Here is a 12,861-nt window from a genome sequence, read left to right as displayed (position 1 = left end):
CCAGGTTGGCACCACTTGAACTGCCACGGCTCCAGGGGGGTTGTAGTTTCTCTTTTAAAGAGCTCTGGTGTGACGGCAAACTACAATCACAATCGCAACTACAATGCATTGAGCCATGGGTGAGAAGTGGTGTCAAGCTGCATTATCTCTGCAGCGGAGAGCCAGTGTGGCATCGTGGTTTGAGCGCTGGACTAAACTCTGGAGACTAAATTCGATTACTTGCCCAGCCAATAACCCACCTACGAGTTATTCACTACGGGAAAGAAGGAGTAAACGTGATATGATGTGAAGATAACCCAGAAATGTGCAGTCAACGTGAAATAACGCAAAGTTAATCCGCAGTTAAAGCGGAGAAAACCAGCAGCTTTTTAAATTCGGTCTGTTCGCGAATTTAAAAACTGTGGTTTCTCCGCTTTAACTGCGGATTAACTGTGTTGTTTCGTTTCAACAGCCATTCGGTGTGGTAAACTTCCAGACTTGCAAGTTCTGTTTAAATTCGAATTTAAATTAAATCACGTTTAGCTTCCGTTTTCTCGCAGGATCCGCTGGTGTGCGACCTTGGGCATGTCACACACTCTCAGCCTCAGGGGATGGCATGTGGCACACTGTCTCAGAACTCATCTGGCCAAGGAAACCCATGATGTGGCAATCCTACGGCGATCCATGATAGGATCGCCATAGGGTTGCCGCAAGTCAGAAACGACTGGAGGGCACGCAACTACTACTACAAGGTTTTATGGTTCAAGAACACGAGGCCGACATACTATATAAAACTTATCATTATGAGTTTGTGGTGGTGTTAATTACTCTTGAAGAACCAGACCCATGGTTGAGTTGAACCCAGCTCAACCCTATGGGTGAGCCATCTCCAAGCCTCCTGCCCTCCATTGCTCTCCTCCAGTCCTTTAAGTTCAGGTTCACTGAACTATCCATCCGGCATGCAGTCTTCCTCTCTTTCTACTACCATCTACCTTTCCTAGCATTGTTGTCTTTTCAAGCATTTCTGCCTTCTCATGACATGTCCAAACAAAGTAGGACGCCTCAATTAGTCTTCTTGGCTTCCAAAGAGAATTCAGCTTAATTTGTTCAAGGAGCCATGGTTCGCCCTCAGCACTCTCCGTCAACGTCTGGCCATATTTTTTTCATAAGATGCCTATTGCTGTTGTAATACAAGAGCATGTTAAACTGGGTGTTACAGTATTCAAAGAATAGCTGCGTTAGTCTGTAGGATCAGTATGTAGAGAGATCTTGATGTAGCACCTTTGAGACTAACTGAAAGAATTGGCGCATGAGCTTTCGTAGACTTCAGTCAACTTCCTCAAGATGCATTGATGGAGATATACCATAGTGTATCTGGTGAGTTATGGTGCATTTGCTGGAATTACAGTGGTAGTGTTATACTGTATTTGGTGGCATTGTAGTGGTGGAGTTCTAGTGTAGTCGGTGGAGTTATAATGAGGTGTTAGTGTTTCTTCAGTGGAGTTATAGTGGTGGGGTACAGTGTATGGGTGGAATTATAGTGGTAGTATACAGTGTATTTGGTAGTGTTATAAGTGGTTTTCTAGTGTATTTGGTGGCGTTACAGTGGTGTATAGTGTTTTAGATCAGAGCCAGCGCGGTGTAGTGGTTTGAGTGTGGACTAGGACTCTGAGGACCATGGTTCGATTCCTTGTTTAGCTGGGAACCCCATTGGGTTCCTTGGGCAAAGTCACACTTCTCGCAGCCTCAGGGGAAGGCAATGGCAAACCTCCCCTGGACAAATCTTGCCAGAAAACCCCATGATAGGGTCGCCGTAAGTCAGAACCGAGGCTGGCAAGGGATGTTTTTAATTAGTAAACCAATTAAGTAAATAAATTGTTTTGGGTGGGACGGTTGATGTTATGCCAGTGGCGGTGAATGATGAGGGCACTTCTGTCGGCAGATCGCCTTCTGCTAACACCTCTGGGGCTTTGGAATAAAGTTTTGCTGTCTGCAATATAGTGTATCTGCACTGCAACAATAATCCGCTTTGACACCAACGCTCAATGCCTGGCCCAGTGCTAGGGCATCCTGGGAACTGTAGTTTATCGTGGCACAGAGCTCTTTCTGACAGAGTAGGTTGTGTCTTACAGAACTACAGTTCCCAGAATCCCCCAGCATTGAGCGGGGTGGGTAGGAGCTAACAGGTTTCAAACCAGATTATTTCTACCCCGTGTGGTTTTGGACCAGACAGGGTACCGGACCATCCTCCTTTTCCAGAGCAGTCCTAAATTTCCACTTCGGTCCAGGAGAAATGTTCAAAGTGGCTTCCATTTTGAGCCGGACTGAGGCTGCATCTACACAGGAGAAATAACCCAGTTTTGGCACTGCTTTAAACTCCTTCTAGCTCAAGGTTATGGAATTCTGGGAGTTGGAGTTTGTTGTGGGGCCCAGAGGGAGTGACTTGAAGGCAAATGACACACGCACACACTCCTGGCTTGTTTGGTGTACCGCCAGCTCTGCTGTCCCTCCTTCATGGCTGTGTGGCACTATGATTCCCTTGATCTACACTATACTTCTATTGATGCAGCCTGTATATGTTATAGAGCTAATTGACTGTAGAAGTTTTAAAGGGTTTTAATAATGTTGCAGTTCGATGACTACACCTGTATAAGTTTCTTCAGAGGGGATTTGCCTTTGCCTTCCCCGGAGCTGAGAGTGTGTAACTTTCCCAGCGTCACCCAGTTTTGGGTTTCATGGCCGAGCTGGAATCGAACCCTGGTCTCCAGAGTCCATCCAGTACTCAAACCACTATAAGTTTTAACATCAAGGCTGCAAAAACTTGATCTATATAAGCGTCTCTGTGGCCAATCAGGTAAGTTCTACGTTAAGTATATGCGATGGTTCCCTGACAAGACTAAAAAGAACATTGGTCAAATTCAAATAGATGGCTGTGTCAGTCTGTAAAATAAGTATGTAAAGAGCTCTGTAGTGCTTTGAGACTCAGGGAAAGAAAGAGGTTGGCAGCAGAGCCTGGGCATGCGGCTGAGGAAGTAACTGAGGCCCAAATGCATCTGAGGTGAGTAGAGTTACGTCTAAGAAAGCTCATGCTGCCACCCTTTCTTCTTCAGTTAGCTCAGAGGTGCTACAAGATCTCTTTTGCTTTTCTTACATGCCCACCTCCCCACTGTAGAGTAAGGAACAGGTTATCATCCCTGACTCTTCCCCAAAGAAGGCAGCGGAAACCTGGAATTGATCATGCAGAAAAGTGTTTTAATACAAAAATGAGGGCAGGAAAACCTGAAGTGCCATGTGCTTCCTTTTGTGTCTCTCCATCTCTCATGGCCTGGTGCCAAGCGGCCCCGGTTTCTTCAGTGCCCTCTTCTGAAGTCTTTCCAGCCATGGCATGTGACGTTGTGACTTGACCCAGAGGACGATGGCAGCTTCTGTCTGAATGCTGTATGCCTGGCCGAAGGAACAGAGGGACAGCCCTTCATTGTGGGAATCATCAACTCAAAGCCTGCTTTCTTTTTTTAAAGAATTAAAAAATTTAATATACTTATTGTTAAAAAGCAATTCAATACAATTATTAACATACACACCATTATATTCACAATACCTGAGTTTTATATACATAACTCAGGAGTGAGGAAGTAGCCAATGCATTCAATAGAAAAGGACCACACCTTTATTTTTCCTAATTCTTTTTCCTTTATATGTGAATACCTTCATCTCTACTTAAACCTTCACTTATGCCTTCACAAATCTATCTTTTTCCCTACCCCCTCTTCCCCATCTTCCTTCCCATCGAACTTAAACTCCTCTTAAGTCACCGTAATATCCTCCTCCTACTTCTCCTACACCAAAGGAAAAGCCGCTTTCAAGCAGGGCCTAAATAAAGTACAGCTGCTTCATGGACTCCGGATCCCCAACAAGTCCCGCCCCATTTTTTGATGGTGCAGCGAGGCCCCTTGCTCACATCTGCAGAGAGGTCCAGCACATCTGCAAAAGTCCTGAGGAGAAAAAAGGAAAGGGGGAGAAGGGATTGGAACAACTGGGGAAGGAGCAGAAATACCACCCATGACAAGGGTTGGTGAAAAATTAAGAACCCTAGGGAGATCTTTCAACACAGGTTCAATGGGCACTTGCAGGAGGCCTTTAGTTGTGGATTCTGGTGTTTTGACTAGATGGCCCTTGTGGCTCTTTTCATTTCTAAGATGTTTTGTGATCCTAACCTAAGAGAAACTCTGAGCTTCATTGAAATCATGTCTCCTCTATTTAAGAGTGGCCCTCCACCCCATTCCTGGCTGAAGACACGTTCCCAAACGCTTAATGAGGAGAGAAAGGCCAGCCTAAAAGAAGAAGAAAAGCCCTCTCTCTTTGCCATCTGAGATCATCCAGCCTCAGAGGGAGAGAAAGGCCAGCCAGCTTCATCAGGCCTCTCCTAAGTAAGAAGGGCAGCCCTCCCTCCTGTCCCTCTGCCATGGTCCAGGGCTGGGAGAAAGAGAAGAACTGCTGGACATAGGCCCCTTCCCACTGCCATGCCCTTCTCCTTTTGGGTCATGTCTTTGTTAGATTCTAAGCCTGAGGGCAGGGAAATGTCTAACTGACTCTCTGCAAGCCTGAAGAGCAGGATATAAATGCATTAAGTTGAACATGGAGGTTCCATTTCACCATTCAGTACTCATGACCATGCCAGGGTTATCCTTCATGGATCCCTGGCCCAAACCATCTGGGCCTTTGCTAAGGCCACCTTCCCTGAGGCAGTGACATCTGTTCATGAACAAGAGAGAAAGAGGCGAATAGCACCCCAGAGTCTGCCCCAAATGGACTGCCCTGTGGGAAGTGCCCTGAGTGAGCTTATTTAAACTTTGTTTTAAAACAATAAAAAGCAGTATCTATTATGCCTTTAGGAAAGACTGCTGTTAGCTATGAGCCATTTTGGAAGAATGCATACTCTGAACAGCAGGATATATACAACTGTCACATATAAAGTTAAGACCTGTAAGCCGCCCACCCAGCTGTACACTCCAAAACACCTGTCTTTCTGCTCTGCTTTGCTAAATACCTTGGCAGCTGTGCATCCACTTCCAAGGAAGCCTCTTCCAACTCTTTCACCATGCTTAGCGCTTTGGCATTACTGGCACTCTGCTCTTGCATGGCTTCATTCAGCGCTTCCTGTGTGGCAGCCAGTTCTTTCTCCAAGTCAGCTACCCAAAGGAAGAGTCAAAAGATGCAGCCATTAGCAAGGAGTCTGTTCAGTGGCCGTAACACTTAGTGAAGTGACACTACTGTTCCTGCTTGAAACAAGCTTATGAATAGCAAGTTGCCTACTTTAACATTTCACTCCAAGTGGCCTAAGAGGAGGGAAGGAGTCTTACCAAGTGTGTCCAGTTACACTTTTCTTCGCTCAGGCCAGAAAAAAAGGGATGGATGCTTTTATGTAAGTCTTTACTTACTTCTAATGTTTTGCAGCCTACACTGAAAGATTAGGGATGTCTCGTAAATGTCTAGAAACACAGTGTTTTATCAAGCTGTTGCTAGTTTTATGCAGATCTGAAGAAGCTTCATGTGCTTTGATCATATGGCATACTGGGAAAGAACTGTCCTATTTCTACTATTAACTTCATTTCTATCCTGCCTTTTTCTCAAGATTAGGATTCAAGGTGGCTCCTACATTTAAAAGCTCACAGGAAAAGCCAACATGAGAACCACATTAAACTATTAACCATAGTTAAAACATAACACTTTAAAAAAGATTTCAAAACGCTACACCAGGAAATTTGTTCCATAAAGACGGGGTGGCAGTGAGAAAGCATTGCATTTCTCCATACCAAGGTACTGGCCTTTGTCCTTTCCCGTGTAGATCTCCTTCACAGGCAGCTCATGCCTTGTTGACTCCAGGGCTGTGGCAAAGTGCTTGTATTGCTCTCGGAAGTGGACACACTGCTCAGCTATAGGGTCAAGGGCTTCGAGCTAGGGACGAGGGCAAAGAAAAGTCATGGGAGGTCACCCCAAAACCCCAACTGAGTCAGAACCCCAAATAATCCTAGAACCATGGATTTGGAGGAGAGCCATCCAGGGCCATCCAGTCTAACCCTCTGCAATGCAGCAATACCCAACCAAAGCAGATGTCATCCAGCCTCTGCTTAAAAAGGTCAAACGGAGACTCCAGCCCCCTTCGAGGCAGCGTGTCCCACTGCCTAACAGCTCTTACGGTTAGGAAGCTCTTCCTAATGTTTAGGCAGAATCTCTATCTCACATAAAATTTCCCACAAACCTTTCCACTATCTTCTCAACATACAAGAACCACCAAATTTAGAACATGACCCTGTAGTCAGCCACTCTTGAAGAAAAATGCCATCACACATAGTTTCCTTGTTTGTATACTGCATATACTCCCGGAATCCCTCAGCCAGTGGGATACTGGCAGCTGCAGTAAAAACAAAACAAACCTCTTGCAAGGTGTGAATGGAACTGCACTTGCACTACAGCTGCAGTCTCCATGATGTGAAGACTCTAGCTCTGCAGAAATGGGAGGCACTTATGTTGCTCTATTCACTGCATGGATTTATGGTTGTCGCTACTATGTGCCTTCAAGCTTCTTCCGACTTACGGTGATCCTAAAAGGAACCTATCAAAGATTTGTCTTGGCAAGATTTCTTTGAGGAGGTTTGCGGAGTGTGTGTCTGGTCACCCAGCAGGTTGCCATGGTTGAGCAGATTTGAACCTTTTTCAACTGCATTGCATGGATTATATTATCTTTACTGAAAGCTTTTCTTGATTGTCATTTGTTATTGTCTTCTGGTCTGCTGAGATAAAGCAGCCATTATAAAATAATGTCTTAACACTGAACAAAGTCATAGAACTTGAGTTGGATGGGAGCTCAGGGGTCAGAACAGAATGCAACCTCAACATCCATCCTCCTGCCTATGGCTTCCTGAGGTACCTTCTGGACAGCTGGCAAGCCACACGGCCTCAGCCTCAGGGAAGGCAATGGCAAATCCCCTGTGAACAAATCTTGCCAAGGAAAACCCCATGATAGATTCGCATTAGGGTCACCATTAGTCAGAAATGACTTGAAGGTACACAGTGACAAATTATATTGGCAGGTCATGGTAATGCACATGCCTTCCCCCTTGGAATATCCCAGTACTTATGGAAGCAGCATACAAATATTGATATAAAACCACATGCCTGACCTGTCTGTCCACAGCTTCACTTAGCTTGCTCTCCTGTTTTAGACGCTCCAGCAAGCGCTTCTTTCTCTGAGCTTCTATATGGAGCCTTTCAGCTTCCTTGGACAGAGTGAGCAGGTTTCTTTCAGCTTCCCCTTCCAGGCGGGCAAGGTTTTTCTCCATCTATTATGGTAAAAGATTTCTAAGTTCAAGATCACAAAGCAGGCCACTCAAAAAGTTTCCATTTACTCGCTCGTGTATATATATTTAAAGGATAACTAAGCAGTTGGTGCCTGCCAGCCTTTTACCTTGATGGAGGCATACGTTAACAGCAATGACTGCGAATCCAGCATCTCAATCAGATCTTCAGTATTGGCAGGTGACTGAAAGAAAAAAAGGTTTCCTTCTTAACAGACCTAATGTATAGCCAGCATACCCCATAGTTGCTGACAACCTTATTTTCTGTCAATTGACCTAGTTATTTTTTGAGGCTTTCCAAGTTGGTGGTCATCAGTGCACATAATCTGGTAGAGAATAACACCATTGGCAAAAGTCATCCCAAAGACCATGGCCATTTTCCTTATGTTAGGAAAATGGCTCATGTGTCACATTGCAGAATAGTTGAGAAGCAAGTCAGCCTGAAGGAAGCTGCCCAGATCCTCTCCAAAGTGGAAGCGAGATCCAGAGGCAGCAATGGGATAGCTCTGAACATAATTCCCATCGTCAAAGAATGGCTCACACACAACAACAATTGTGACCTGGCATCACTCACCAAAGTTTGCTTTGTCTCTCTAGAGCCTTTTATGCCGACCTTTGAAATTGTTGTCCTGCGGCAGGTTTTATCTGGAAAGCAGGCAAACAGAGAGACCCAAAACAAAAGTCATGTTCTCCTACGGTTGGGAGCTATTAGGCCAGACCCTCAGATTTCAGTGGGGAAGAGTGTAGCTCCCACTGTGGCTGCAAGGAATGGTACACTCCCTGTTTTGTTTCTTTTAAAGAAGAGAGATAAGGTAGCCAAAACTAAGAAGGATTGATTGCCTGGATTGTGAACAGCAGTTCTCCATGGCACTATTAAGAAGATATAGGAATCTTGCTGCCCTTCAGAAGAAAACAACACAATAAAGCGTGTATCATTTGAAAAAATAATAATTGAAACCAGGTTCCTATGGCCAGATGTAGTAAAAGTCCAAGAACATCTGGATGGCTGCACTTTGCCCACTCCTTAAAGGTTCCTCATAAGCAAGGATCCCTTTGGGGACCTTGCTTCATTTCCCCATCCTGCCAGACTGTGTCCCTTTTGCTAGAAGCCTCTATTGCTCCTGGGCCATATGTAGTAAAAGGCAGGGTTCAGGCTCAATCCTATGGCTAGCTTCAACCAGTGAATTAACAAAATAATGATCAATTCAAGGGACACTTTAAGGTCCCACCCTCCCTACATCGGGGTGGGTGGGTTTAAAGATGTCTTCTTTTGGGGCAACAGCAGTCCCCACTTTCTCAGAAGCAGCATCAATAGCTACCTCTGAAGAGGCCCACCTGAGTTTAAAAAGAAACCAGCCCCATGGAACTGCTGCAAGCCTCATGTGTTGCCTCTGCTGCCAAAGGACTCCTAACCCAACGTACCTTTAATGGCCGAGAACTCCAGGTCAGGCCGGCCGCTCCCATAGCTGTCCAGCATTGTGGACTGCAAGACACACGTCCTTTCTGGAGGAAAAGAAAGTTATCCCTGCTGAATTTGTCCACTCAGGATCCTGACTGAAAGAACCATAGACCAGGAGAAGGCAAAGTGTGGCCCTCCAGATGTTGGTGGACAGCATCAGTTATGAAGCACACCGGCAGCTGCAGTCCAACAACATCTGGAAGGCTTCACTTTCCCCACTCCTTAGAGATTCCTCATAAGCAAGGATCCCTTTGGGGACCTTGCTTCATTTCCCCATCCTGCCAGATTGTGTCCCTTTTACTAGAAGCCTCTATTGCTCCTGAGTGAGCAGGCCAACAACATTTTACTTAGTTATCTTATTTACATCCACATATTAATACAATGCAGCTAAAACAGTCTGAAATACCAACAATTAAAAAAGCATTAAATTCAACCCACTTAAAAGGATTAACTTAAAACAAGTAGAACCCATTAAAATGTTTCAGTTGTTCTACCCCAAATAATTAAAACCCGAAGGAAGGACTATTTGAATAAGAAGGTCTTTGCCTGTCAGTAAAAGGGATGCAGGGAGGGGGCCAACCAATCCTCTCTTGCCAGAGAGCTGCAGTCCAGGAGCAGCCACAAAGGTGGCCCTGTTTCCCAGGTCCTTGCCAGCCACAACGATGGTGGTGGTGGAACAGAGAGAAAACCCTCTCCCAAAGATCTTGAAACTTGGATAGGGTCGTAAGGAGAGATACAATCTTTTAGACAGTCTGAACCTAAGCTGAATATAGTAGCCAAAATGGTTGACAAGCTACCTTAAGAAACAGGCAGGCTTTTGCTTAAGAGTAAAGCTTGAAAAAGCTAATAACAGCTGCCAGAAGTGTTCTAGTCAGATGGCCAAGGAGCGTTATGGAAGTTCTGCTAAGGAGCACTGCATTTCCCACATAACAGAGCCAGGAGGAGCCCTGGTCACTGTAGGGTGTAATTCGGATCACTTCCTTCATCCAGAACTAGCAGTGCTCAACCACTTCTAGCCAGGGCCACAAATGACGCTGTCGCCCAGAATGTTTTCTGGAATCATAGAGTTGGAAGAGACCCCAAAGATCATCCAGTCTAACTCCCTTCTGCCATGCAGAGAGAACAACAAAAGCATTCCCTATGACACATGGCCATCCAACCTCTGTTTCAAAACAGCCTCTAAAAAAGGAGACTTTGGGCCGAAACATACAGGCGAAAATAAAGATGCTTCATGTCACTTTGGAAGTATGCTGTTGAAATGATGCATGCATCCTAAGAGGCCAAAGCTGCGCCAAAAACACGCTCCGGTGCTAAGGACAAGAGCACAGCTTTGGCGCAGCTTCTGGCTTCTGAAGATGCGTGTGTCCAAAGTGATCCAAAGCAGCTGTATTTGGTCCTGTCTGTTCAGGCCCTTTACCACACTCTTGAGGCAGCAGCAACGTCTTCCACTGCTGAACAACTTTAACCATCAGGGAGGTCTTCCCAATGTTTAGGTGGAATCTCTGTTCTGTGAAATTAGGAAGCCCCCCTTAGAAATCCTTACCAAGAAATGCAGGCTAAATGAAAAAAGCAGCATTGAGCTCAGAGAAGACTAAACCTACCTGCTGAAGTTTTACGTTTCTGACACTGAACGGATGGTTTTTTGGGAGAGGCAACGTGTTCCCCACCTTTGAGCAAGGACAAGCTGGTATCTGAGGCAGACTGCAAATTCAAACACACACAGAGTAAGTTAGCAGCTCCCTGCTACAAGACCACTGTTGAGATTTAGGATGTGAGAAAAATGCATGTGAGGGCATGTGTGAACACACTCCTGTGATCAGCCAATGCACATCGGAGTCTTGCCTCCCAATCCAGAGCATAGCAACATATGAGAAAGCTCCTCTGGTTTCAGTAGGTCTTACTTTGCAAGGAGAAAAAAGGGGAAGTTTAACCCTCATAATTACCTTTCCCAGTCTTATGAACTACTGTATATATACATATACACTCATGTATACGTCTAGAAATTTAGGACAAAAAATTGACCCCAAAAACCTGAGTTGACTTATCCATGGGTCAATGTAAGTACTGTATCTTAACTCTTATTTAAAAGAAGGAACCATCCCCTGGTGAAAAGCAAGAGCATAATATGTGAAGCACTGATCCCCTCTGCTCTCTCATCCATCCATCTTAAGAGTAAGCACAAAGAGTTATGTCTGATGGAGTTTAATAAGTTCTTTGACATTGTTTTGCTTTGCTTCATCCTTTAGATCTTTGCTATGCGCCCCTAAATTTTACCCTCGACTTATCTATAGGTCATAGCAAGATCCATAATTTTGGCTCCAAAACTTACCCTTGACTTATTCATGAGGTTGACTTAAAGTCAAGTATAGACAGTATAACAAATTCATTTCTCTTTGCATTCTCTATTAAAAATCTAACGTAAAAGATAGGATTGGCACCAACTCATCCCCCTCTCATTTCCTGATCCCCCCCTTTTTTTGGGTGAATAAGAAGCCCCCAAAATCTGTTCTGTTTGAAGCTAGCAACCACTTTTTACTTTCCTCCAGCCTTATTATTTGGCCCTTGGAAAATACCTATGGTTCTCTAAGCAAAGCATAAAAGGAAGAAGATCCCTGCCTGTTTGTTTCAATTAGAAGAGAGGGGAAAAGGAGTCCCTTCTGCATTCCTGGATGTAATTCAGCTCATGTAGAAGCAGAAAACAAACCAAGGTCTGACTTGTGAGCAATATTGGCTCATAAGAACGGAGAGGTGACTCTCTGCAGGGTTAAAACGCACTGCAGAAACAATCCAGCGTGAGACTGCTTTCACTGCCCTGGCTCAATGCTAGGGAATTCTGGGAACTGTAGTTTTGTGAGGCATTTAGCCTTCTCTGTTAGAGAGCTCTGGTGACACAATAAACTACAATTCCCAGGATCCCCTAGCACTGAGCCAGGGCAGTTAAAGCAGCCTCAGGCTGGATTATTTCTGCAGTGTGTTTGGGTCCGAAGTCACTCTTACGACAGAATAGCTTACCTCTCTGGTCTTCAGACTTACATGACATTAACAATAGGGTTGCTCCCTTTTGAAAAGGCAAATGGCCAGCTTTTCTTATGCCCAAGGCCTTACATAGGTCTTAAAGACGACAGACAAACAAGAACACCGAGGAAATAAATGGTTCCAAATCTGGGCCTCACCTTCCCCATGGTTTTCTTCTTATAGTCCATGTATCTGGACGGCACCACTCTCCCCCCTAAAGACAACAAACAAACAAACAAACAAACACAGCCAGAATGACATAAAAGAAAGAGAAAGATGGAAGACGGAGGCCAATGGCCCATGAATCTCTTCTTCAGCCAAGTGGCTTTGCTAAGAGGCAGATGGACACCTTGCGGAAGAAAGGAAGGAGGGATGTAGCCAGAATTTTGGGAAGGGGGGGTCCAGACTAAAAGCCACCATTTTGAGAGGCTAAGAGCCCCCCCCCCAGACACAAAAAGAGGGTCGAGCGTTTACCTCACGATGGCACCACTTTAACTTCCCTTATGGCTCCGTGCTGCTATGGACTCTTGGGATGTGTAGTTTTGAGGAGCTGTTTAGCCATCTCTGTCAGATGCCACGACAAACTACAAATCCCAGCATTCCACAACATGGAGCCGAGGGCAGTTAAAGTGGCATTGAACCGGATTATTTTTTTCATGAGTCCTTCCTCTGAAGGTGTTTACATCAGACGAATCCAGGTCAGTAAAGCAAAGTGCAGCTGCTCAAGCAATGAGCGGCAGCCACTCTGTTGATGCTCAGAGACACTGCCTTCCAACGTCTGAGCTGAGCTAAGAACCCAGGCTGCATCCACACAACATTTCATTCCCACTTCCAAAAAGGATTTTTAATTCCAAGACATATATATATATATATATATATACACACACACACACACACACAATTTTTAATTCCAAGACTCCTATCTATCTATCATCTATCTATCATCTATCATTTACCTATCTATCTATCATCTATCTATCTATCTATCATCTATCTATCATTTACCTACCTATCTATCTATCATTTACCTATCTATCTATCATTTACCTATCT

General features: G+C 44.8%; 1 protein-coding gene across 1 annotated transcript in view; it reads right to left on the bottom strand.

The window, feature by feature from the left end:
- The window catches only part of LOC121937117 (HAUS augmin-like complex subunit 8), a 149,296-nt gene that overhangs the window by 135,699 nt on the left and 736 nt on the right, over window positions 1-12,861 (bottom strand). The window contains exons 3-10 of the mRNA XM_042480034.1: window positions 11,967-12,022; window positions 10,395-10,494; window positions 8,757-8,837; window positions 7,909-7,979; window positions 7,445-7,519; window positions 7,161-7,319; window positions 5,793-5,934; window positions 5,028-5,168 (exon numbers count right to left, since the gene is read on the bottom strand). Of these exons, the coding sequence (XP_042335968.1) occupies window positions 5,028-5,168; window positions 5,793-5,934; window positions 7,161-7,319; window positions 7,445-7,519; window positions 7,909-7,979; window positions 8,757-8,837; window positions 10,395-10,494; window positions 11,967-12,022 (825 nt within the window). The remainder of the gene's footprint in view (window positions 1-5,027; window positions 5,169-5,792; window positions 5,935-7,160; window positions 7,320-7,444; window positions 7,520-7,908; window positions 7,980-8,756; window positions 8,838-10,394; window positions 10,495-11,966; window positions 12,023-12,861) is intronic.

Source organism: Sceloporus undulatus, chromosome 7 (genome assembly GCF_019175285.1).
Source record: "Sceloporus undulatus isolate JIND9_A2432 ecotype Alabama chromosome 7, SceUnd_v1.1, whole genome shotgun sequence".
NCBI classification, from domain to species: Eukaryota; Metazoa; Chordata; class Lepidosauria; order Squamata; family Phrynosomatidae; genus Sceloporus; species Sceloporus undulatus.
Note: the sequence above shows the minus strand (reverse complement) of the source record. Positions and strands in the feature narration are given on the sequence as shown.